Genomic DNA, 27,999 nt, shown 5'->3' with positions numbered 1-27,999 from the left:
TGCGAAATTTGTCAATTGCTACTAGTTGAAAGTTGAGCTACAGGTAATTTATTCTGAAGCCGAATATCGAGTAAAGAGTGTGTTTGAACTTCATGAGTACTTGTGTACTACCCATTTGAATGAAGCTGTTGTACAAGTGTACAAACTAACAGAATTCTTCCCCACTGTTCCTGCCTCAAGCTCGTCGGTGGAAAAGTAGTTTTCTGCACTGAAGAGGATTCACACATTTCAACGCAGCACACAGACTCAGGCAAGGAAATCTGACTTGGGACTGATATCCATTGAAAAGGAGCTGCTAAAGACATTGACCAGAAACTCCCGATTCTACGACGACGTGTTGGAGGTGTTCAGACTAAAGGATCGTCGGATCGAGTCACAGTATAAATGAGAATTTTCATTAAGTAATACACGCATATGCTATTATTGTTAACATAGAGTGTGTGAATTCTGTGTTTGAAATTGAGTATGCCCATGCATGACTTACATTCAAATAGATTCTATTTACTTAAAATATCTTTGGGTTTTCTTTGTCCAATATTCAGATCAGGTTTATCTAAGGAAGCCTTACACCTTTCATAGAATCACGCTATGCCACTGATGGGTTGGTGATTTATTGTTTATACAAGAGGATATTCTCCACTTTGTCCACATAGCAACAGGTGACTCACTGAATAGGTATGATGTCATTCACTGTTGATCGGCGTAGCAACAGCTTTACAACCAACAACTAGGAAAGCCATTTCTTGAACCTGGCTTGTACTGCGCATTATATAAGAGATATAATATTTTGTCACTTTTCCCTATCAAAAAACGGGGTGCACATTATACATGTGTAAATACAGTATATGTTTTCATGTATAAAGTAACAACAAAATGGCAGAATTCTGCAATAAATCGCAGGCTATTCATGGATATATCAGATTGGTAAAATTGTCTGTAATTTTACCCATAAACCGATATGTCCATATCGACTGATACTGACAGGTAATGTGTGTACATTGCGCCATACCATGAAGGCACATATCGGGTGAAGGTAGGGCCCCACACATTCTCGAACTGGGCCATTTCGGATGTGATGTGATCAGCACCATGCTCCGGCCACCAGGTATTAATTTATATGAGGCTAGGCGAACCTCAGAGCTGTCCACTGCATGGGAAAGGCTGGAAAAATGTCGATCTTAGATTACCCAGTCTGGGAATCAAACCTGGGTCTCCCGAGTGTCAGTCAGATGCCTTACTGCCCTAGGGTACATTTATCTGTCCTGTTCTTAGTATTTATACAAACTGTGAAGACAACCGAGGAAAATTATTTAACAGTGACCAAAGCTCCATTGTAACCAAGTTACATATTTGACTGACTTATGAAATCTTCAGTGATATGTACTGTACACAAGGAACTGGTAAGTATGTGCAATATTCTAATCAAGACTGACTTGGAGGATTGTTTCTGACAACCTAGACTTAACCATGTCCACAATTAGAGGAACAAATATTGAGGTCGGTTCACTGGAGCACACAGGTGGTACTGGAATGGATTGTGCCATCGAAATTTTTTGGGGGAATTTTTTTCTTAAAATAGTTTAACATTGGTAGTATGTGTGAAAATGTTGCTCAAGATAGGGACAGATGGAAGGCCTGTGTTGCTGCAGCAATGAACCTTCGGGTTTAAGAAGGCTAGAGAGAGAGTTAGTTAGTTAGTTAGAAAATGTTAATACCTTAGGTAAACCATATTTAATCCAATAGACGAAGAAAAGCAGGTATTTAAGGGCAGGCCCACATACAGGTTGCATCTCTAACTCTTTGGTGGGGGGGGGGTGATTTTGTGAAGGAAATTCCCCTGAGTGATCATTGACACAAGTTGAATGACATTATCAATTGACCACTGCTATTACAGAAATAATTTGTAGCCTGCCAAGGGAATTGTAAGGGGTAATACATATTATGGGGGGGGGGGACAGATATACAAATCTGACATATTAGGCATTAAATGGACACACGAAATGACATGCAATGGGAATTGAGCATTAAATTAGGGGTGGAGGATATCCAACTCTTGTAGTATTACGTACTAGACTGTTGCAGAATTTCTGGTATGGGGACAGACTTTTGGGGGGGGATGAAAATTTTTGTGGGAGGACTGCATATTAAATTTCATGGAGAGCAATGCTTGAGAAAGTGTTAAATCTCAGATTGTCAAAGGATTTGTATAGAGGGGGGAGTGTTCAAGCATTATATTTGGGGATGATATTTAGCGATATGGTATGCATACGTTTTCGGTGTTGCACGTGCGAAAAGATAAGATCCTATGAAAGTGCTGACACTCCCATTAAATTAATATTCTTGCAGGCCTGCGAAGAAATGGATGTAAAAAATGTTGTGCTCTCTTCGCAGAGTAAATAACAATACCATGAAATTTTCTCCACGAAACGCATTTATCTTATACAAGTGTGGGCCATTTGTATTTTTCTTATTTTACACTGTTTTTCTGCCTTTGTCGCCTCGGCCTTTGGAATTTCTAGCTAAGATTCTGTATATCTCGTGAAACAATAATGGAATCACTCACACGAAGAAGCAATTTTGATAAAACATACAACTGCAGCGCATTATTTGGTTTCTTCAGGTTGAATTTTCTATCTTCAGATGCATAATAATTCGTATTAAATGCTGAAATTGTCTTTGAGTTTTTAAAATCTAATTCTCCACACACAAACACTGTTTAAATGCATATGTATATGTATACCAGGCTGTCCCAGGTTCAGCAAACTGAGCTCCACGAGGTGAAGTTTGCGAGGGTAGGTGGCACCACCGGTGAAAGGCTGTTGGCAGGTTCGTGGGATGAAGTAAAGGCACACACTGCATGTGTAGCGAGTGTTCCCGTGAAGTTAAAGTGGGCACAATGAGTGAGAACCAATTTGCACTTCATGCCGTGCTGAGTTTTTTATGGCAAAAAGGACAATCAGCAAAAGAGGATGTAACGAACCTGAGAGTTTTAAGATTTTATATTTGTAAGAAGTTAAGATTTTTAAAATGTTTGTTACTTCAAATAATGTGCAAGTTGTCACAGACAATTATAGTTAGACTGATACAGTTGTAGTTGGAACTTTTATATATGTTTATAAATACGTCAAAATCTGTTCGTGTTGACGTCACTCTTTCATCTCAGCCGAGGAAGTGAACCCACCTGAATGTTCCTCACCTGACGACAGACTGAGTTTGGAAAACAGGTGAAGGTGAAGGATCAATAAGAACTTGAAAACGGAGAGGATTGAAGTATAGATTTTGGGTTTTCGAGTTTTCTTCTTGCCGATAAGTTGAAAGTAAACAATTAATTATGTAATTTGACTTTCGTTATATGTGAGTGAATTGCCCAACGTTAGTATTGAATGTTCTAGTGTTTTATTGGTAAGTGATTAGGAAATATAAGCGATTATAAAATTGTGTTTAACTTTGAAAAGAATGTTGTGTTTTCTTTTCTACCCAGCAGGCCCTGATGAGTGATAAAAGCGTCTCAATGTTCCCGACAAAAGTAGCAGCGGACTAACTTTGGAACGACTGGTGTCCAACTGGAGGATGTTGCAAGGAGGAAATTTGTCGTGTGGAGAACGAAGAAGTGGTGAATCGATCGACAGCTTCCCGTTTGTTTAAACAATTTGCTTCAGGTGATCTATGCCTTGCAGACAAGCCCCGCACGGGACGACCTCCGATAGACGAGTCTCTGCAGGATGTTGTGAATGCTACACCACAATCCAGCACGTGTGTGTTAGGGCATCCAAATCAACAGTAAACCATCGCTTGCATGACATGGATTACACCAATAAACAGCCCCGACAAAGTCCGCAGGAGCTGACAGAGGTGCCCAGCACAGAGTTGCAATTTACCAGACATTGCTACAAAACCCGTGTGATCTTCGCTTTTGGAGGAGAATTGTGACAGGAGACGAGAAGTGTGTGTTTCTGAAAAATCCTGATACACATAAACAGTGGGTGAAAAGAGGACAGGAGGCCATTGCCCATGTGAAACAAGATAGATTTGTGGAAAAGCTCATGCTGTGTGTGTGGTGGAATATTGACAGGATTGTCCATTATGAGTTTGTTCCAGCAGGTCGTGCTGCCTGTCGTGAGTTTTTCAATTCTAAACCTGCCACCTGGTATCGCCCTCAGATTGAACTGTTGTCGCAGAGATGGGGCAGGCCTGTACTTTGCTGAATAAAAAGCCTGTTTTTGTTTCTGATATTCTGTGTTTCATTTTCCTCCTTGTATTGTGCTTCCGGGACAGCCTGGTAATTTACTTTATGAAGCATTTTACCAATGAATGTGACAGCTTTCTGTTCTTTCGAAAATTTGAACAATTAAAAAAAAAAAAACATGGGCACTTTTAAGAACTATGTATTAAAATAAAAATCAAATATTACGTATCCGTCCAAACCATTTTGGGGGTAATGCATCCAAGGTCTTGGGACAGAGGTCTCACATATATTCAGGGGAGGGCAGAACAAGTATAGGTTAAGTAAAGCTTAAAAAAAATACTTTTAGTAGACATGCTACTGTAATCAAATACTTTATGGGGATTGTGACATGAATTTATTTGGAGGGGGTGAATATCACGATTTGGGGCAGATGCACCATTGGCCTTGGAAGGCAGATTTCAGACTGAAGTGACAACCAATATGTCACAGAGACACCCCTAGTCTAAAAAAAGCAGACCTGACCATATGCGACCAGCAAATGAATGTGATACAATTGGGAAAATGGCCCAGCCCAACATGTACTGCTTGTGTCTCCTGGGTACGAAAGACTGCATTTACTTCCGAAGGTTCATTTCTAACTGGCACATGTGGCATCTCACTTGTCACATGTTAACTCATCTGATTACTTTGAACCCTTAAGTCTGGACATTCAAGTGCTGCAGTGAAAGCATTTTGCTTGAGCACCATATATTTTGTACGGATGACATTACATAGTGTTTCTTTGCTTGAGAGAATAACACTCGGATGGGCAAAATGAGCGATAATGCTCGTTGCCCAATAGTACACATACATCAGTCATTTGTCTCTGATAGGGAGACCTCAAATATGGATCTTGAACTGAAAAACTCATTGAAATTGAAACTTAAGTAAACATAGTCAATATCTCTATGTTAAAATGTATATGTTACCAATACAATGAGTAAATATAAAAAAGATGATTATGGGATGAAACTGCCAGGATGGATATTTTACATAACAGTTGGGCTGAAAAGTTCGTAGGCTGACTCATAGATGGCGTTACTAGAATTAAATCCATGTGATTGTTACTTAGTACTAACCTTCAAAAGATACGTGTATAAATTTCACAGCTGCCGGATAATTAGTTCGTGAGATATAGCATTGTGAGTGAAGCAGCTTTTGTTATTGTGAAAAAATGGATAAAAAAGAATTTCGTGTGTTAATAAAGCATTGCTTTTTGGCGAAAAAAAAATACTGTTGAAGCCAAGGCTTGGCTTGATAAACATTATTCGGACTCTGCACCAGGAAAATCAACCGTTGAGAAGTGGTTTGCTAAATTTAAACGAGGCGAAATGAGCATCGAAGACGATGCACGCAGTGGACGCCCCAAAGAGGCTGTTACCGACGAAAACATCAAAAAAGTCCACAAAATAATTTTAAATGATCGTAAAGTTGATCGAGATATCTGAGACTTTAAAAATATCAAAGGAACGTGTTGGACATATTGTGCATGAATATTTGAACATGCGAAAGCTGTGTGCAAAATGGGTGCCGCGCGTGCTCACAATCGATCAAAAGCAACAACGTTTTGATGATTCGGAGCAATGTTTAGCGATATTCAACCGTAATAAACACGAATTTTTCCGTCGATATATTACAATGGATGAAACATGGCTCCATAACTACACTCCAGAGTCCAATCGACAGTCAGCCGAGTGGACTGCACGTGATGAACCGAATCCAAAGCGTGGAAAGACGCAACAGTCGGCTGGCAAGGTTATGGCATCAGTATTCTGGGATGCGCATGGTATTATATTCATCGATTACCCCAAAAAGGGCCAGTCCATCAACAGCGATTATTACATAGCGTTGTTGGAGCGTTTAAAGGATGAAATCACGAAAAAACGGCCCCATTTGAAGAAGAAAAAAGTGCTGTTTCATCAAGACAATGCACAGTGTCACAAATCAATGAAAACGATGGCAAAATTATATAAATTAGACTACGAATTGCTTCCCCATCAACCATATTCTCCAGATCTGGCCCCCAGTGACTTTTTCCTGTTTGCAGACCTTAAAAGAATGCTCGCTGGAAAGAAATTTAGCACTGATGAAGAGGTAATCGCCGAAACTGAGGCCTATTTTGAGGCTAAAGAGAAATTGTACTATAAAAATGGCATCGAAAAATTGTATGACCGCTATAATCGTTGTATCGCCCTCGAAGGCAACTATATTGAATAATAAAATCGAATTTTGTCAAAAAAATATTTTTTACTATGTTAGCCTACGAACTTTTCAGCCCAACTGTTATATCTGTATGTCTAAAATTATTGTCCATTAAAATGATATTTCATTGTAAACGCTTGAGTGTGCGACACTCAAATTAGCACAAGCAAGCGAAAGTGGTTCCATGCAGTACCCTACTGCACATGGGGGAGAATACGTCATCAAGAAATCACCCTCCCCAGCAGATTCAATTCAAGTCTTACACAAACCAGTTTCTTATGCACAGAACATATCTCCTAAGTGGTATTCTTGTGAAAAACCACATCTATATAATATAAAAATAACAATAAATACATATCAACCCCTGAAGATGGAGAGAACAATTCTCCACAATGTTAGAATAAAACCACAACAGTCTAATTCAATACAGTATCTTCAGAGAAAGTTTGGCACTTAATATCAGATCAGTAGTTGCAAAATAACACTGTAAATATTACCATTAGTTAGTTGGTTGAATTGGTGTTTTAAGTCCAATTTATGCACAGTAAGGCTAATCAGGACTGGACCTACAGTTTAAAGTTTGATCCGAACCACCATGTGCCTCCACCGAGTATCGAACCCGGGACCCCTTGATTACAAGGCAACAACGCTACCACTGTGTAATCGGGGAGGCTCTAAATATTACTATTAAAGTTTTTTTCTTATTTGTGGCATTTCACCCTGGATCCTTGGAACCATCACGATACATACACAAAAGTGCCACCTTGTAATCAATGGGTCTCGGGTTCGATATCTGCTGGAGATATATAGTGTTGCTGATCACACTTTAAACTGCATGTCTAGTCCTGATTAGTCTATCTGTGCATAAAGTGAACTAAAAAAAAAATATATAAAGCCTTTAAGCATGTAAGGGGCCCATGCTCTTGGAGTACCCATGTTTAACTTGTGTTCACATTGAACTGCAGTGACCACATCCTGCTGGTTGAATGTGTATATCCCCACCAATAACCATCATGCCAGTCTAACCTTGGAACTTGCAGTGTTCAGTACTCATGACATTCAACATCATCAGAAATAGACAGAACTTTCTTGTTTACCTTTACATAAGCCTAATGTTGTAACGTACAGTTACTGTCCACACATTATACACAGAGTTATTATAAATGATTGACCCGATTTCATAAATTCACTGTAGCTTAATTATTTGACATATTGTCAAAAAACTTTGCAGACATATAGAAAAACTCAAAAAGTTTTTTTGTGTTGCATGTTTGCTTCTGATTTCTGCCATGAGAGTGTAGCAGTGAGCATTTATTCAATATGGTGACAGGCAGAGTGAAAGCTTATGTTGTGCTCGAGTTTCATTCACATCAGTCTGTCCTAACAGTGCAACGAGACTTCCGAACGAAGTTCAAAAAAGATCCACCAACTGCCAAGTCCATTCGCTGATAGTATGCACAATTTACAGCTTCAGGATGCCTCTGTAAGGGGAAATCAACTGGTCGGCCTACAGTGACTGAAGAAACGGTTGAGCGCGTGCGAGCGAGTTTTGCACGAAGCCCACAGAAGTCGACGAACAAAGCAAGCAGAGAGCTGAGCATTCCACAGCCTACCGTTTGGAAGATCTTATGGAAACGATTAAAGCAGAAGCCTTACCACTTGCAATTGCTACAAGCCCTGATGCCTGATGACAAAGCCATACGCTTTGAATTTTCAGCACAGTTACAACAGCTTATGGAAGAAGAAGATGGGTTTTGTGAGAAACTCATCTTTAGTGATGAAGCAACATTTTTTGTGAATGGAGCAGTGAACAGACACAATGTGCGAATCTGGTGGACAGAGAGTTCCCACGCTGTCATGCAGCACATTAGAAACTCACCAAAGGTTAATGTGTTTTGTGCAGTCTCACGGTGTAAAGTTTATGGCCCCTTTTTCTTCTCAGAACAGACCATGACAGGACACGTGTATCTGGACATGCTGGAATATTGGCTCATGCCACAATTGGAAACAGACAGTGTGGACTTCATCTTCCAACAGGATGGTGCTCCACCCAACTTCCATCTCGATGGTCGTGAATTCCTAAACAGGAGATTGACAAACCGATGGATCGGTCGTGGTGGGGATGATGATCAGCAATTCCTGCCATGGCCTCCATGCTCTCCGGACCTAACCCCATGCGATTTTTTTTGTGTGGGGTTATGTGAAGGATACAGTGTTTACGCCTCCGCTACCAACAAACCTAACAGAACTGAGAGCTCGCATCAACAGTGCTTTCCAACGGATTGATAGGGACATGCTGCACCAAGTGTGGGAAGAACTTGATTATCGACTTGATATTTGCAGAATTGCTAGGGGGGAACATATAGAGCACTTGTAATATGTCACAAAAAAACTTTTTGAGTTTTTCTATACATCTGCAAAGTTTTTTGACAATAAGTCAAATAATAAAGCTACAGTGAATTTATGAAATCGGGTCAATCATTTATAATAACCCTGTATTTTAAATTTATACACATGTACAAGCATAAAAATCTAATTTTTAATGTTTCTGCAAATTCAGGTCAATGGTTGAACTCTTAATACTATAAACACTGATTAAATTAATTACCTTACTTAACAGCTGTTCTATTTCAAGGGCCATAGTCTCAAACATGTGTTCGCCACTGAGTAGTGGAACAGTGTCCTCACTGTAAAAGAAACACGAAAACTGCAAATTTCAATTGTTACTGGTACGCATAATAAAGCATTTACTAAATCAACATATCTGTTACACATTGTTTATTTTCACCCTTCCATGCTGGCCTATTTTCTGTTCTATTAACGTCAACGTCAAGGCTGTTCCAGATGAAATATGAAATTATGTTCTATCCTAAATAGCATCACAGAAAACACCAGCAACGAAGTTAAAATTCATAAAACATATAGAGCATGCAAGTTTGTAGCTGCCCCTCATGCACTATTATATTATGTGATAATATTAGTCACGACTAGGGCTTGGAAGTTGAAGACCTTAAAATAGCCAAAAAAAAAAGACCTAAAAATATAAAAAAGGACCTAAAAACGGAAAAAAGGACGTATAAATGACATCCAAATTTATTAATAACTTAAGTTTTAATTACATATTTAAGAATAAAAAATACAAAATTCTGGTGGTATGGAACAGACAGTGCGAAAAAACTGAAAGCTTCAAAACAAGAGAAAGTTGCCACTTACAGCGCGACCTTCCAGACAACTTACGGTTTAAGGACCTTGTAGTCGAAAGAAGGTGAAGTAGCAAATAAAAGCCGTTAAGACCTTAAAAAAAAGGCTAAAAAAGGACCAATAAAACCCACCTTTTTCTGGCCTACAATGACCCAAAATGAACATATATTATGTTGGGCCTCGTCTTAGGACACTAGGAAAAAAAAAGATTTTTCCTCAACTTCCGAGCCCTAGTTATGACACAACAAGCATGTTTGTTTGGAACATTATGTAAGTAAGTGACAGATCCAGCATTTAGGGTTAATGTTGATTCTTAATATATTTATACAGTTGTTATTGTTGTTCCTCGCAAAATATTCAAACCAACCTGTCAGTACTAGTTTCTCTGTATTTAGTCCTATACATGATTTTTAAACTTATTAAGAACATTTCTTTGCCACAACATATGACATTTATTGTCACTAGACAAACATTAATTCATATATGTTACTCTGTTGTTCTACACACTCATCACCACATTCCAGTTTAGTCTCCGAATCACCTTCTCTTTTCTCTGTGATATCACAATCCTCCACAGATTACTCATAACCAGGGAACGGTTAAATACATTTTCTGGTATGAAGCTAAAATCACAAATATTTTGTATTATCTTTGCACATCATGAAATGTACTCGAAAAACTCCATTTTTATTGTCCATATTTCTACATATATTAGGTTTATTATCATTTTTTACATATTATTTCCATACTTCAGAATATTTCTCAACATATAATTTATTTCGCGGAATAACTACATGTCCCCGTGTGTCTGAGAGAGTTCGGTGTGAATTTTTTGTGTGAATAACTGACAAATTTTAAATAAACTCCCATTACTTCTTGCGATATTGAACGCAGTTTTAGTCAATATAAATCCATCTTAAGAGACGACAGAAGAAAATTCACGTTCAAAGACTTACAACAAAATCTTGATATTCACTGTTTTGGAAACAGAAAATGAAAACACATTTTGTGTTGCTCTACAATTTATTTCGTTGTAAGCATACTGTATTTTATGTAGCTCATGTATTGTATTATTAAAAAGGTATTTTTTTTTTACAATTTTAAGTTCATATTTAACTCCATATTTTGATGAAAATAATTAAATATATATTTATATATTTAGTACATTTTTGCTACATACAAATCCCTTCCCTGCTCATAACCAAATATCATCATCATCACTGAACTCGCAGCACTGCTGCAGAGCATGCAACAAATGAGTTCAGCATCTTTTTCTGGTAGACTTTGCTACCACTAACCCAAACTACATCTGTCATATTGTATCTTACAAATAGAAATGGATTACTCTAAGCCCAGACACAACGGGGCCTTCGAACCACAAGCCTAAACGTTTCCAACAAAATAAGCAATTATAGCTACATGTATCTCAGAGATAGAGTGCATCCGATGTAGGGTTAAATTAAGCAAACCAATGAGTGAACAGCTTTAAATTAAGAATAAGTTTCATGAACAACAGAATCTATGATAGCTTTGATCTAGGTCCCCCCCTCCCAACGTTAAAATACAATTTTATGACAGCATGAACCTCCTCTCTGCCCATGAATTTTGGAAATTCTCAGCATCTTCTATTTTGACAAGCCAATCAAACAGAACGTAGCACTTCTCAGAAGCTTGTCTGGAGGATGGTGTAAAATTGTGGAGGTTTTTTTTTGTTCATAATGCTGACATCTATGGATCACATACCATACTTACCAAACAACCCTGGTATGTAGAACAGAAGGTATACTTAAGAGATCAGTATCCAGCAATTCAAAATTAGACAATCAATACCACATACAACAAGATAGTTATCAAAAATGTCTACAAATCATGGGTAATACTTAATATTGTTTAGTAAACCGTATTCATTTTCTGGACTTAAAGCTCAGGTGGGTCTTGGGCAATGAAAGGACAGGGCAGTTTCTTTTAAATTTTCCTCTCCTTTGAAAAAACTGCTATGATATTCCAAAGTTTGAAAAATTGCATCACTTTAGAATTCCTCCAAGAGCATTCACGTGAATCCTTCGCTGTTGCCTAGATGTTATCAACAGTTTTGTGGCTACGTAAGGCTATGAAACAATTGATAATATCTCCGACAACAGGAAAGCAAACCACGTGACTGCTCTAGAAGAAATTATAATCTGATGTAATTTTCGAACGTCATAGCAGTTTTTCTGAAAAAATAAATAAATAAAAATAGGAAAATTCGAAAACAGCAGTCCTGGCATTAGTCAAAGGTCCGGCCGAGCCTTAAATTTGTGTCATAAAACATAAATCTCATTTAAAATTAGCATGGGAAACGAAAGCAGTATAATCTAATTTCCTACCTTTCTGATGAGGTTTCACAACCAAGTGGACTGAGAGAAGAGAAAGAAGGATGGATGTTAGTGTGCAAATAGAAAACAAACAAGTGAGAGTTTGCAGGCACAACAAAAAGAAAAAGAACAGAAAGTTTGTTTAGTGACAAAGAAAATCTAGTCAGCATTGGAAAGAAAGAACATTGCGGAAATTTTAAAATGAACACACTTTGACAGCAAATACAAAATTAATGACACTGTGCCATGTGTATTTAAAATATAATCTACTTATTATTGATAATTATCTAGAGGCAATATTGTTAGCAATTTACATTCAGATATTTTCTGTTTAATTATCTTCAATTCCAATCATAAAATTATAAACATAGTGGATATTTGTAGTCAATCACAACTACCAGCTTAACATAAATTATAGGGATGGAACCGATTAATTGGTACTCTATCAGTACCGGCCGCGGTGTATCGGTTTATCGGTAAAATTACCGATTATTTTACCGATCCAATATATCGATAAATATATGATAATTTAGTGCAAAATTATGCCATTTTGTTTAATTTTTATGGATAATCTCCTTGCCCTTTCTATAAATGTAAATGTCTAAATATGCAATTTCTTTTTCACTGCAGTCACCTTGAAGCACACATATATTAAGGAGGTCAATGAACCTTTCAGGTTCTTCAAGGACCATTTCTAATTTTATATCGGATTGGTAGAATATCGGTTATCGGTATCAGTAAATTTTATATCAGTACTTAATCGGTATCGGCCCATCCCTAATAAATTATAATAAACAAAAAAGGGGATCATTAATTCATTACACTAAACTAATGAAGCATAAACATGAAATGCACTAATGAATACATACCATAAACACACACATACATTTCTATTATATAAGATTTGGCAAGTCTGTGGAGGAACATCATCTCTTCTAAATAACTTAGTTATCACTCACTCATCATGAGAAAGTTGCCAGAAACACAAAATTAATTACGCATCAAAACCTATCATGCATCAAGTAGTAATTTTATAATACACTCTGTAAAAAAAAATTAGCATCACTTCATTATTTTTGGTCGTCAGCATTTCGCTCGTGAATTATCAGTTGTTTTATTGATTTAATTCGACTTGTCGATTTGTTTTCCTAACAATTATATAAGACACTATATCTGTACAATATATTTTTATTATTTAAGTCATAGTTACATACATAATGCACTTTACAGAACTAATAACAAAATTATTGCAAATATAGCTTGTGGAACGTTTTCGCACAAAGACAATTTTTTACAAGTAAAAAGATTGAACAAAGGTTTTAAATTCATCATGATATGTCAATTTGTAATGCTAGTAAGTAAATACATTGACTAGTACTTAGTGTGGCCACCCCTGGCCTTCTAAAGTGCTTCCAACCTTCGAGGCATGCTATGAATGAGATTTTGACAATATTCGACCTCAATTTCATTCCAAACATGTACAATTGCTGCCATAAGTTCCTCTTTTGACCTGTACGTCTGCTTACCAAGTTTTTTGCACATCATAGCCCACAGGTTTTCTATAGGATTTATGTCTGGAGATTTGGGCGGCCAACAAAGTCTTTCAATATTCATATCGTGAAACCAGTTATTCACCACCTGAACATGGTGACAGGTTGCATTGTCGTCTTGAAAAATAAAGTAGCCCAAATTCTGTCCAGAAAAATGATCTCCCGCAGTTTGTAGAACTTTCCGATTCAGGATTTCCAGATAATGGTCAGCCTTAACGGTCCCGCAAATATACATCCTGCCAATCCCTTTTGCAGAGAAACATGCCCAAATCATAACACTGCCACAAAACGTTTGAGTTTCAAAATACACAAGATTTTGCAAGTTCTTCTCCCTTCCGCATCCACAGTTTAACTGAGCTGTCATTCCCCAGCAATTTAAATCGTTTTTCATCAGAAAATATCACATGTTTTCAATCTGTATCATTCCATGCGCCATAACGTGTGACAAACTCACGTCTAGCTTTTGCTTGTGCGTCAGTTAGCCTGGGTTTATTACGTGGGACGTGTTTAGAAACACCCTGTTTCTTTAGTCGGGATACTACAGTAGCATGAGTAAGATTAACTCCCACCTCATTTTGAAGTTTATGTGCAATTTGGCGTGAACTCATTCCTCTGTTCTTCAGTGCCATGTCCTTTATCAAACGATCCAGTCGAGGTGATGTATTTTTCTTTCTGCCACAGTGACTTCTCAGAGATGATTTTCCATATTCTTGTTGCTTTTGCAGGCAGCGGCTAACTGTGGATTGATGCATTTGAAGTTGTCGACCAATTTCTCTCTGAGAATGACCATCCATATGCAAAGCAAGAACCATTCCTTGCTTACGTGGTGAAATGTCACACTTTCTGCCCATTTTTTCCGAGAAAACACGCTCAAATACACTACACACCACCAGAACACTTCTCAAATATGATAACGTATCCAAACTGTCAATAATGAACATGTAGTTTGCAACATAAAACACGTCACAAGTTACACTACTAACAATCGTTTTACAGACTCCTGACAATTGATTACAAAGCCTTGCAGCAGTAACTGATTGCTACACCCTCTAGCGGACACTCCAAACACTAAATCAACAAAAGAATAACACCACACTACGCAGTGATACCAGACCAATGCTTCAATCAATTGATTTCAAGTTGTGCAGGAAAGATGCATGCATGCGAAACTCAAAATTGTCAACATCCGTAATTAGAATACAGTGATGCTATTTTTTTTTTACAGAGTGTAGAACATTTGTTCATGTTCACATGTGCATTGTATCTTTCTTCATTTCAACTTAGGTTAATGTATAGCTGTTCTTCACAACAAGTAACCAGTGTCAGCTCGTGTACATCAAGTCATGTATAAAATACATGTGTGAAATAATGATTGAGCCAACCTGTTTCTCCTCTTCATCAATGTAGGGTTCGTAGATATCTCAGGAAGAAAGATATTATAACTAGGGGCGTGAAGTTTTAGTTTTATTTTTCTCTAAATTTCGATGTTATTTTTTACTGCAATTTGGTGGGTTTTTTTTTTTGCAGTTTATGGCAAAATTTATTATTATTATGTTATTAATTTAAAATCGGTGTTACTTTTACATGCATTTTTACTGTTCCTTCTATGTTTAAGAGTTTCACATCGTATTGGTTCTCGAAAATTGAGACAAATTTTAGTTTTAAAAAAAAAAATATGGCTTACAATTGTGAGAAATGACCAAATTTCTTCCATTTGGAAAACTATTTCATCTCACCAGACAATAAATATGAAACGTTTATTGAATGATAACACCCAAATCTTGGAACACAATCAGACACATCACATTTCACTAACAATGCCAAAATAAATCCTCTGCGGCCCCAAAATACTGTTTTGTGTACACACACACGCGCGCGCGCGCTCCACCCCTCAAACACAACAGGTTAATCTACCTGGAAATGTTCCCGTTCCTACAAAATTTCCCTTCTGGGAACACCCCCGCGGGCAAGGTTAAACACTGTCAGTCATGTCTCCGTCAAACTGCAATAAATTAAGCGTGACAACTCTTTTGAATCCAACTATCACAAGCACACAAATGACAGAATATAGCTTCAGGTAGTTCTTTTTGAATAGAAGAATTGTTATCCCTAGTTAATATTGCACATTTCGCAGCATTTTTCGTGTGACAGTGTAAAATTTGGCGTTATTCTGAAAAATGGCATGATTCACGTTATTTCGAGATTCCGAAACATTGAAAACTTGCCTCCTTAACCTACCCAAATACATTTTAAACAATTTATTTCGCTTTCATCAACTTTTCGGTGCTGTCGTTAAAAGGAAAACTTCACGTCCCTAATTATACTGTAACTAATGCTTACCATGCAAGAATTTACAATCCATGATACATAAGAAGAAATAAAATGATTGATCTCAACTGTAGCATCGGGAAAACACTTTCATTTGAGCATTTCCAGTTGAATTATCAAAATTCACAGCTATACAATGTCTTTGATTGGTTGATTGAGTTGGTGTTTTTAGTTCACTTTATGCACAGTAAGGCTAATTGGGACTGGACTTACAGTTTAAAGTGGGATCCGAATCACTATGTGCCTCCACCGGGTACCGAACCCTTGACTAAAAGGCGTCATCTGGGAGGCCCCAGCTATACAATGTTATCCAAGTCATGATTTTCTTAGCATGGTCAAATAAAAGAATGAAGGTGATATGCTGTCTTTGGAATGACAACATTACTTGCTCTAACAGTTAAGATTCTCTGGAAGGACTCCAGAAAATGTTCATTATGAAATTGGTACATCACCAAAGCTACACTTGATAGGAAGAATAGATTATTCAGATTATCATGTTAACTCAACAATTTGAAATACAAAACAAAATTATGTGCAAAAAATTTTCTTGGGACAATGGAATGATACATCAGTTACAGTCTTACCAAGTCACAGGTTTCACCATCATGGGAAACACACTTAAAACAAAGGAAATAATAAATGAACATGAATTTACCTTTCCGCTTTGTATCCTGGACCGCCATGTCCGAGTTTGCTAAATGACACCAGCTTCAAATCAATTTCATTTTCCAACTGACGTGCCTGTTTTCTCAAATCTGAAAGCAAATCATAAAATATTAGTTCCACTCTGGTAAGGTTATATACATACACTAGTACAAATGTATATAAAGAATTAAAAAGATGCATTCCAACAGGTAGCTGCAAAAGTTTACCAAGACTTCTGATATGCACATGATTCTATAATTGAACAGAGAGAGAGAGAGAGACAGATTCATCAGCGCTTGAAGTGGAAAATGTTTGGTCGAATCTTGGGAGAAGCTCCTAAGGTTTAATATGATGACAAGGAGACAGCTGGTGAGAAGGGGGTGGGGGTGCTTTGTGTAAATTTTACTAGCTAACTGGAGGGATACCATTCTGCAGATTTCCCCTCACTTTGAGCACTGAGATAAATAGATAGACGAAGAGTGAGAGTGGGTCATTCCATGTCAAGCGAACCAATGAAAAACACCTGACCATCTCTAATTTTATTCATACTTCATATGCTGGTAAAGTCGTCTGCTAGTCCCGCACATGGGTGTGGCCATGTTGGATGTATACAACCGGTTGCTAGGATGGTTGCTAAGGCGCCACATAGCGACACGCTATTGTGCATTCATGCAGTTTGGAAAGATGAGCCAAAAACAATGACGGAGAGTTAGCACATAAGGAAAACTACTTGCAGAGCTTTAGATATATAAGATAAGAAGGTGTCGTCGAAGGAAGGGTGCAACGAAGCATGAAAGAAATATAATATGTAGAGCCCGGAAGTTCAGGCATTTATTTTCGTTAAAATAGGCAGGCAAAAAGGCATTTATAATGTGGAAAATAGGCACTAAAAATGAAAAAAAAAAGGCAAAATAAACCGAAAAAAGGCACATTTGGAAGTCACTTACTTTTATCTATAATTTCTGGCAAAATGTTAAAATCTACATTGGGAAGAGCATTTCAATTTTCTCCGTCTTGATTGCACATAACTACAAGGTGTTTTGTTTAAGTTCTCAACATTCATTGATAGTCGTCTGTCAGAGAGAATGTTTTTCATAATAGAAAATGATCATTCTACTTCGACAGAAGTTATTGGAGCATACATAAAACAAGCTAATGTAGCTGGACTCATTTTGGTAACAGCATTTTCACCTTTTAGAATATCACAAATTGTTTTCAATAGTTTCAAGTCCTCATTTGCACTCACTACCTGTTTGCACTTTTCCGCAACAGCTGACTCCTTTTCTCCTGGCACTTCCATCATATGCTCCATAGATTCCTCGTAGATTTTCATGGATGCTATAATTGTAATTGTCTCTGGCAATGCACCATAATGTGCAAAAATAAACTTGAATAGCACAGGAGTTTTTCCACTGAAGCTGCTTCATTTTCTGGAAGAGCATCTATCACCTCACTGATTTTTTCAAGGTCGTTATCAATATATAGCTGCTGTGATATCCAGGTTCCCCATCTGGTCAAGACTGGTTGTGGAGGTAAACTAAGCTCAGATGCAACTTCCTTAAATTTTCGGGTTCGAGACGGAGATTTCAGAAATATCTTCTTTGTGTTTGAAATCAACCTGTCCACTTCAGCAGTCAATCATGCACAAGGAAATGTTAACCGAAAGGCAATATCCTAACTCAGCATGAAATACATTCTTCTTACACTTTTCTCCTTCAGCAATGTTGAAACATGCATGAGTTCAATATTACTTAAATAAGACTAAAATTACTCACATAATAAACGGAAGAAAAATAAATGCCAACAACGTTTTTTCGGAGAAAAATAATTTATATACACATTTTTTTAAAAAAAATGGTCAAATTTCATTGAAAAAGGCAAAAAAAGGCATTATAATTAAAAATAGGCAGTGGGGTCCCAAATAGGCAAAATGAAAAGGCTTCGAAAACATTCGAAACGTATATCCGGAAAAATTTTATCAATATATGCAGTAGATAAAAAAAGGCATTTTGCCAAACTTCCGGGCTCTAATAATATGATATTAAGGAAAGTGCTACTCAGATGATGTCTCACATGTTGTGACTAGCACTTTTTTGAAATGTCTACAGTAGTTTTCTTAATAACAACTTTGTGTTTGAGCGAAGAGATGTTTACGGGAACCAGATTAAATATTATTTCACCAATGTGGCCTGTATTCCTTTGTTACGAGGTTACCACGAGGGCAAAAGGGTTGAATACAATTACCCTATTCGTAATTATTTTGTCGTTCCTCTTCCAATTTATCATGCTCTTTTGTGCAAAAATATTCGAATGAAAACAATTTGTTGTAATTAATAATGGTCTGCCAAACTAAAAACATCTTCAGGTCGATTCTAATTGACTAACAAGTGGGCGAGTTTGTGTGACTGCAAATTATTTTTCATGAGATTATAGGAAGGGAGAGAAAATATTGAAATCCTCTAAACAAAAATATCATTAATAACTTTCATTTAGTATTCTTTTCTTCCAATAGAAGATAAATAGAGCGAAATTACTAGACTAAAAAAAAAAGATATTAGCATGAATCATGGGCGTCGGGAAGGTGAGTCATATCGGTTCTTGAACACCCATGGATATTGATATAGTTAATTTCAAGTTACTAGAAAGCAGAAAGGTTATTGGTAATAAGAGAAATAGAGAGCAGAATAACCGAAGTAAAAACTCCATTAGGATGGAAAAATACAGGAACCCGTTTATGTTTACACATTCTACCATTTAATTCAAGAAATAATTGGTTTCAGTTTTCAAAATTCCAAAAATTAGAGTTTTATATGAGAGGTCACACGACAAACGTTAGGCAACAAACTTTAAGACTAAAATTTCACCTAACTTTTGTGTGAAAAATTTAGTAACAAACTAGAATAACTAACTATGAATTTCAGTATATCAACTACAAGAAATGTGAAGAAAAAGAATTATGAAAAACAATTGTGTTGAAATTGACCCGAAGGATATAATAATAATATATATTATTATTATTATTGAATTATATTGGTTCATATCCATGAGTTTATAATAGACATTGTATAACAACAATCATAACCATAATAATAATTATTATTACTAATAATCAGAGCACCGGAAGGCATCGGAACTCTGTTCCGGCAAATCAGTTCTTGCTGCGACATTGGACATCTATTTTATTTATTTAATAACTGTACAAAAGTTAATCCTTTGTTACGTTAATTCCTGTTGTAAACAATAGATGAAGAAAAACAGAAAAAGATCTTGTAATAAATTTGTCTCCTGCGGGTGAGCAGTCAGTAGGTTCCAAGCCAGGCATTTCAACGTGACAGATTTATCACATGTTCCATCTTTCGTTGGCTGGTTCTGAAATGCCCAAAGCGATATGCATACCTCAGAAAAGGGGTGAATTTCTCAGAAGCTGGAGTATAAGTTTCTAGAGGCGAATTCTTTCCTATTGCTGTCAGTTTACCATTATCAGTTGCTTACGATGATAAAATAATGTAATTGTTCCTAAATGATTTTATTTATATCAATTTTTTATAATCTATAAATGAATGTAATATTTTCGGGTATAATTCTCTTATTTATGAGTTACGATTATTCAGTATTTCCAGAAATTTAGAAAAACAATATATTTTGGTAAGTGCTATTCATTAAGATGTAAATGGAAATCTAGTTTCCTGAAATGACAGACGTGACAGACCTTGTGTGTGTGTGTGTGTGTGTGTGTGTGTGTAATATATTTACTTTGGATGGAACAATAACATTAATACCAGGTGTGCCAGTTAATATTTCTTAATTGATCCGAAAGAAAACAAGTGTATCTGGGGAGAAAGGTAACAAATGCTTTATTCAAAGTATGCGCCATCGCTAGCTATACATTTTGCCCATCTGTCTGTCAAATTGTGGATGCCCTACCAGAAAAATCGTTCACATTTTGAGGTGATCCAGTCAGCAAGCCATTGTTCGACATCTTCGTAATTGTTGAAGTGTTGCTGGGAAAGTGAGTGAGACATCGATGAAAACAAGTGGTAGTCCGAAGGGGCTAAGTCTGGTGCGTATGTAGGGTGAGGCAAGAATTTCCAGCCAAGCAAGTGCAGAATTGGTGTCTCTGACGACTTTCGCTGTGTGTGATGAGGCGTTGTCGGGCTGCAAAATCACTTTTCCGTGTCTTTTCGCCCAATCTGGAACTTTCGCATGGCAGGAAGACGATCAGATATGGTTTGGGAACCAACATTTAACTTCTCTGCCAGTTGTTGTTGCGTTTGCGTATCGTCTTCGTCCAACAGTGCTTGCAATTCGGAGTCTTGGAATTTTTTCGGCTGGCCCAGGTGATCTTTGTCTTTCAAGTCAAAATCACCACTTTTGAATAATCGAAACCAACGCGCACACGCGTCTTGCGTTAGGACATTGTCACCATACGTTTCCACAAGGATACGATGGCTTTCACTCGTGTTTTTCTTTTGATTGAACAAGAAAAGCAGGACGTGTACATGCTCCTTATTTGGTTTGAAGGTCGACATGTTTACCACACAAACCCAATATCACGATCACTCGCACTCGGTTGTACATCCACGGTGTTTTGACAGGTACTGTCTAGGCAACACACTGACGTAACAGTTGAGACTGTGCACCAACCCTTGCTTCCAGCGCCATCCAGCGATGAAATTAAGAATTATTAACCGGCACAACTGGTAATAATGTCATTGTTATCTTAATATGCATTGTAGTTGGCGTATCTATTGATTTCTGGTTGGTGTTCCAGCTACTAATTGAAACCACTTTGACCACTATTAATACTACTTCTACTGAAATTTGTCAATGGCTTGCCACCCCTACAAAAATTTCTGGGGACCTCCATGGCTGTGGAGAATATATAGACATATATATAATCTTCTTCTGAGCGAGAAAATGAATTGTAGTTTTTTGAATGCTCAGTAGTGCAAAACGCAGGAAATGTGCCTAATGTTAGCAATCATACGCAAAGCAATAAGACATACCTGACAGCAGAGAAAGAACCAACCATATGACTTCACGTTCCTATAAGCCCTAGTAAGCCTGTGTAGCTAAACCGAAGAAATCGTAAGTACCAGCCAGTTGTTTGCTGGTCTATTTCTTAGAAAAATGCCTACATTTGTTTCACCATTTCTTCTTTAACTTGTCGCCTATAAGCAACCTATATTATATCTACGTATTCTTCTAAATCTTATCTTTACAGTGGTGTAAGATACATATTGCCACTTTCCTTGATAGATGCTGTCATTTACAACAAAATGTATCCCTCGCGATCAGTTTCCAATACTACCTGCATGGTGAAAGTACGGGCACTGAGTTGTATTAAGCTAGATGTACCGTTGCTATGGGAACAGCACAGGAAGTGATGTTTACTTTACCAGCGTATTGTCATGAAGTACTACCCTAAGGTAGGAAAAACTGCAAAATTGCAGATTTGTATCTGTTGTAGTTCTCCAGTTAGAAACCTCTGAAATATGGAAAAAAGCACAATTTTCGGCACACCTGCCATCACAAAAAAACTCATAAATCAAGCTAGAATTGGCGTAGAAGGTTGGGATAAGAACCAAATTGTAGCTTCTACTATGAGCTTTAATTAGATATATCAAATGACTACTTTTCAATTTTTTTTTATTGCAAGGTCATTCAAACTTTTTTTGAAAATAGAATTTTTCTAAAACCTATATTTTGAAAATTTTTAAAAAGTGCACATAGAAACATACATATTTCAACATCAAGTCTTAGAAGTTTCGTTATGGGATCATTAACCGGGGTTACATCATAAAATGCATGCAACATTTGGTTCACGTAGTGGAAGGACAGAGAGGCAACAGCTTTTGCGCATCGGAGAGACATTAATCTTGAAAAATACATGATTTACTGGCCAAATAAATTAAACGATGGGAAAAAACACTTCCACGACCTTTCAAAAGTCTACAGAAACTCAGTTCGGTGGGTGAGCTAGCTTCCCCTTCCATTACATCATTTCAAACGAGAAGTCACGTATGATGCTTGCCTCCCGGACAATGTCTGGGTTAACCTTGAATCAGATTTCCTTATATTTACGCTTTTCCCATTTTTTCAACATTCATAGCCATATTTCATCAATATTCCCATCAACTCTATTAAGCTTGTTCTCTCTATTTTTACATATAAATGAGGCCTCATAAACATTCCTACTTAATAATTTGTCTTCCTTGCATATAACTTCCTGTGTGACTATCTCATGTTCCTCTTCCAATACATGCTCGGATAATCCCATACGGGGTTTCCCTCTTTAATATCCTTATCATGTTCTTTCCATCGGACCTCCATACCAGTTTACCCTACATATTCTTCCTTACATTGACATTTGATTCTGTATACACCCTTTTTCCCTCTACATTATCACCCTTTCTCATTCCATCTCTTTTATAACTCATAAAATGTTTCTCTAAACATTTAGGGGCTTTCATCCCACACATAATTCTATACGCTTTTGTTACTCTTTCCACTTTTTCCGATACTCCCCTAAAGTACGGGATAGCGGCATACTTACATTCCCCTAATTTCTCATTTATATTTTCCTCCTCTTTCTTCTCTCCCTTGTTTTACTATCTTTATTATCATCCTTCGGGCATATCTTTCTCACCCTACTCAAATTCTTCCGCATTTCTTCATTTTTATACCCATTCTTTCTACCAATTCGAAAAATCCATGTTATTTCATTTTCCAGCATCGTCTTACAATTACATAATCTTAAGGCTCGAATGAAGAAATTTAAGAAGACATTATATTTTGTCCTCATATCGTGTGCTGATTCCTTGTTTATGTACTTATCTCCTGCTACGGGCTTATGTAAGACACCAGTTTTAATTTTCCTACCTGTCTTATAGATCTCCAAATCTAAGAAACTAATCCTATTATCTTTCATATTTCCCTCGTGAACATAATTCTTGCCTCTTGTTCTTCTAGGTTCGTTTAGAGGCTATCCAGCACCTTTTCTTTCCCAATCACTTAAATGTCGTCTACATATCTCCCATAGTACTTGACTCGGTACTTATCCGAAAAGGCCTGAACACCTCTCACTCCTTTATTTCCTTAATTTTAGCATTGATGGTTACGTATTCTGCATTGCGGAAGATTCTTTAAGGGGAAGTTATGCCTTTTTCCATAAAATAGTGTCATCTTTTCATATTACGAGTCATTATTTGTCTTCATTGTTATGCTTGGGTAACAGACAATATGGCATGCACTCGTCATGGATCATCGCGCGTCGTGCTTGTGTTTTGTCGATTTGGAGTGGGTATGCAGTGTTACAACCTTCTTAACCAAAAAATACCTACTTTTGTGTTTATTATGTCATCACAAACCATTGACGGATAGCCCCAACAACCATTCACGGATAGCCCCAAAAACCATTCACGATAGCCCCACGGATCATTTCTGGCAAGGTTAGGTAAGCATAGTTAAAAAAAAAAATCTCGTAAAAAAAGGCAAGTTTGGAAACACTGGCGAAACTGCGTGACTTTCGACGCTCGCGCCATCTGCACGTATATAATGGAAACAACGGCCTAATGTTACAGAAGATGCAAGTTCCTTACGTAACAAGTGATTATTTCTTGTTCTGCAGCATTCTATGGTGAAGTTTTCAGTTTCCGCGAAAGAAAATACCTCGAAGAACTTCGACAATGCTACAGAAACTGATTTCAGTAAGTAGTTTCTCCTGTAAGTTTGAAGAAATCTGTTCGGGCGATATCGGATAGTTACCCTAGACTCCATTACTTAATGTGCTTAAAGCTACATTCTCAATATAGTGTATGAAGATAGTTGAAACTATCCCAGGTACGGGATTCCCCATTGCTAGACCTCCCTTTTGCATAAAGATTTTATCATTGCAGTAAAAATAATTGTTACCTGTACTTATGTTAAACCACCTCACGTACTCCCACGCGGTTATTACATCTGCACCATTTCCCATCAGCCATCTATGTAGGCAATCAGCGGCTTTTTCTCACGGTATGCTGGGGTAAAGGTTGACTATATCAAAACTATCTATTCTGTAATCTTCAATTTCAATATTTTCAATTTCCCCCTTAACTTCCCAAGCGTTCATCACGCTGAAAGCCGTGCTTTTCCTTACTTCATTCATTCTTCCTACCAATATCTTAGCTAACCCATAACCTGGGTATATACCCACGTATTCCCACCCTCCTCAATTTGCTCTGAATATACTTTTTTGTTTTATATTATTAAGTGTACGAATAGAACACTTGGGTCCAAGTTCATTTTGTTTTATTGCTATTTCATCATGCTACGAATGACATTTTTACATGGTTCGATTTCGATGTAACACATACTGCGGAGTTTTAGCGATTAGTTAAGGTTTTGTTCAATACATGCTTTCGTGGTTAGGTTTGGTTCCCTTAACATTCTACTAAGGTTCCGATTTACTTCTACATTCATTTCCATGCTTCTACGATATTTACTGTCGCTTGTCGACTGAGAATATCTTGTCCATGAGAAGTGCGTAAGGTAATTTTCAAGTTGTTTTTTTTTTCAACATTAAATAACTTTATTTCGAGTTCAAATAGTGCTCATTACTTTAAGGAAGGTTCACATTTCGTGTGACAATGATTTCCAAAATTCTACGATAATTACTCTCTGTGCTAGGAGAAATCATAAAACAATCGGAACCGTTACCAAAAGTTGTACAAAAAATGGCATGTTTCTTTTTTAGTTTCATTTAATTTATTATTGTAATTGGTTATACAGAATTTGGGTAAGATTTTATGTTCCTAATGATATTAGTTATTAAATTGTAAAGAAACAATTTCAAAAGAGTGTGTTTCCTTTCAGATATTAACGCATTTTCTTTGAAAATCCGTGTGTACGAATAAGAATGTTACATACTGTAACTACATTACATGTATGGTATGCTTGAGCAAAAATTTACTCTTTCGATCATACCTAGGAGGTAAGAATTATCTACATGTTACAATGCACATGAAAACAATTCTCTAGTATTTCCTTTTCAAGTTTCTAAAACGCATTACATGTCACACTTAAGTTTGTTTATTTAGAGATTATATCACTAACCTTCCCAAGCACTCATTCCACCTGCCATTCTTCAGTTGTGTTGTCAAATATGACGTCATACTGGAGCCAGATCTAAAGGCGGAAAAAGCACCCAAGTCCCTCATTCTGGGTCTGGGCAAGGACAGTGCGCATGCCAAGGGGGAGCAGGATGGAATTTTAACCCCTTGGTCCGGCAGGAAAATTAGCCATTTGCTGAAAATCGTGAAAATTTTGCAACGGAAAATCTTAGAAATTTCCCGACAGTGTGAAAATCTCGAATGGACATTTCCACTCAATTTTTTTTACAACAATTTTAAGAACTACATACTGGAAAATGACCCCTGCAAGTTCTCAGGCTTCTCTGTGTTCAGTTTAAGGCAAAAACGAGGCTTCCAAAGTTGCGAGGCTAGCGTTGCGCTGAAAACACGCCCCGCCATGTTAATACGTCACGACTTAGAAAGAGCTCGTTTGTCGTCTGCTTCGAGCGTCCAGTTTACTGGGGTTAGACCAAACAGCAGTTTTACAAATCTGTACAGATTTTAATAATGGAAGAAGGAGCGATAGTGGAAAGGAAAGCTAGCTATGCTTTGTAATGATCATTCTTCCATGAAATATCCCTGCTGGTCACGTACAGTGGGATCCATGAGTATTACCGTGCAAATTGTCCATCACCATGTTCACGTACTTTATTTGACCTAATAAGAGCTTCAGGAATTAAAAGAAAACTCAAAACAAGCTGTTGACAACTTCTGCACCAGCATACATAAAAATCCATCGCTTAAAAACACATAGGATGTAAGAGAAAAATTAATGAAAATAGTCATGGACAATTTGCACGGTAATACTCATGGATCCCACTGTACAAGATAAATGAAAGGGTTCAGCTGCGTGCGTGTTCTCAGGTCATGTGAAAAATGCTTGTAAAATAGGTTGCTGACCAAACTTTCAAAAATATATATATATTAAACTTATATTTATCGAAATTTACCGTAACCTATATATTGCAAAATAAGAATTTTCACATTCTTCACTTTATTTATAATTTTCCATAAAGCAATTTCAGTTTGTTTCATTTCTGTTGCGCAAGCTATGATCAAATATTTTTGGACAGATAAGAGAAAATACACAGAAGATTACATCAGTTGCACAGTACATATTAATACTTAGTTTATGTATAATTATTACAAGGAAATAATGTGTATAACCATGGGCGTATTTAATGGGGGTTCAACGGGTCCACCACCCTTTGGTTCAGTAAAATTACCAGAGTTACCTGTTCTATCCGCTTGTTCATAAAAATTTCTTCGGACTTCTTTTATTCTCTTAAATTAGAGACTTAGGACAGGATACGGATGGGAAGGAAATTACGTAATTCCACACACCAGATGGGACTGTAGACCAAATGTCTGCAATTTCCTGATAGTTTCGGAATTTCTGAGATAAGAAACTGCATTGAGACTGTCAAATCAGTTATTTTTTCCCCCTCGAGTCATCTTAAACAAATTTGGTTTTTAACAACGCAGTGACACAAGATGAACAGAAAAGTATCAACACTAAGTAGCGTGACTTCGTGACCCCATACACACAACTTTGTCGGGTCCAAAACCCGTTCCCCCCTGCTCCCCAACAAGCTTCCGGCCATCAGTTTCCTGGATTTTCACTTACGAAATAAAGCAACCCTAATCATACCAAAAGTTGAACCCCCCATACGTGAACTATATATACGCCCATATGTATAACATTATCCCATATTGAAATGGTCAACTCAACTCAACTAATCTTTATTGGACTTACAGCTTACAGGTGGCTGTTTATGCCCAGCATACATTATAAGTACATAAGATACATTTTTAATATAAATTTTACACACAAAATTCATAAACGCTCTTAAACACAATTTTATATAACTACATTAACTCATTCAGTAACAAAAATATATTATAATTTTATATCAGCTTTTCTCAAAAAAGCAAGTATAACATATCCAATTCTAATATCTGGAGCATACAACATTGAAGTCATATTAATAGGGAAAGGAACATTAATTTTTGACAATGTTTTGTATAAAGTCTTTCTTCTCTCTGAGTGAATTGGACATTCCAAAATAATATGATGAGCATCACCCCTTAAATCACCACAGTCACAATTCGGAGATTTTAAAATGTGTATTTTAAATAAATGATGATATGTTCTCGCGTGACCACTTCTTAGTCTATTTATTAAAACAATTGCATTTCTTGAACCTTTACAATTATAAAACCAAGGTTTTTTCCTAGTGTAATTAACATAAGGACGATAACTTTCACCAACGCTTTCTAATGCATTATTACACCATAAGTTCCATTCTTCAAAAATTTTCTTCTTAACCCTCGGCAGAAGATCTGTGTAATGCAATGGTAACTGGATTGTTTCATTCATC

At 36.9% G+C, this 27,999-nt stretch overlaps 1 protein-coding gene across 2 annotated transcripts in view; it reads right to left on the bottom strand.

Moving 5' to 3' along the window:
• The window catches only part of Gos28 (golgi SNAP receptor complex member Gos28), a 44,307-nt gene extending 18,652 nt beyond the window's left edge, over nucleotides 1–25,655 (bottom strand). Inside the window, exons 1-4 of one of the 2 annotated variants that reach the window (XM_083139541.1) lie at nucleotides 25,602–25,655; nucleotides 16,516–16,615; nucleotides 11,995–12,024; nucleotides 9,036–9,114 (exon numbers count right to left, since the gene is read on the bottom strand). In XM_083139541.1, coding sequence (XP_082995667.1) covers nucleotides 9,036–9,114; nucleotides 11,995–12,024; nucleotides 16,516–16,615; nucleotides 25,602–25,629 — 237 coding nt within the window. In that variant the 5' untranslated portion in view covers nucleotides 25,630–25,655. The remainder of the gene's footprint in view (nucleotides 1–9,035; nucleotides 9,115–11,994; nucleotides 12,025–16,515; nucleotides 16,616–25,601) is intronic. The other variant, XM_083139542.1, reaches the window with a different exon arrangement.
• Nucleotides 25,656–27,999: the final 2,344 nt, after the last annotated feature.

The sequence above is a fragment of the Lepisma saccharinum genome, chromosome 18 (genome assembly GCF_977018435.1).
Source record: "Lepisma saccharinum chromosome 18, izLepSacc3.1, whole genome shotgun sequence".
NCBI classification, from domain to species: Eukaryota; Metazoa; Arthropoda; class Insecta; order Zygentoma; family Lepismatidae; genus Lepisma; species Lepisma saccharinum.
This window is presented reverse-complemented; position numbering and strand designations above follow the sequence as displayed.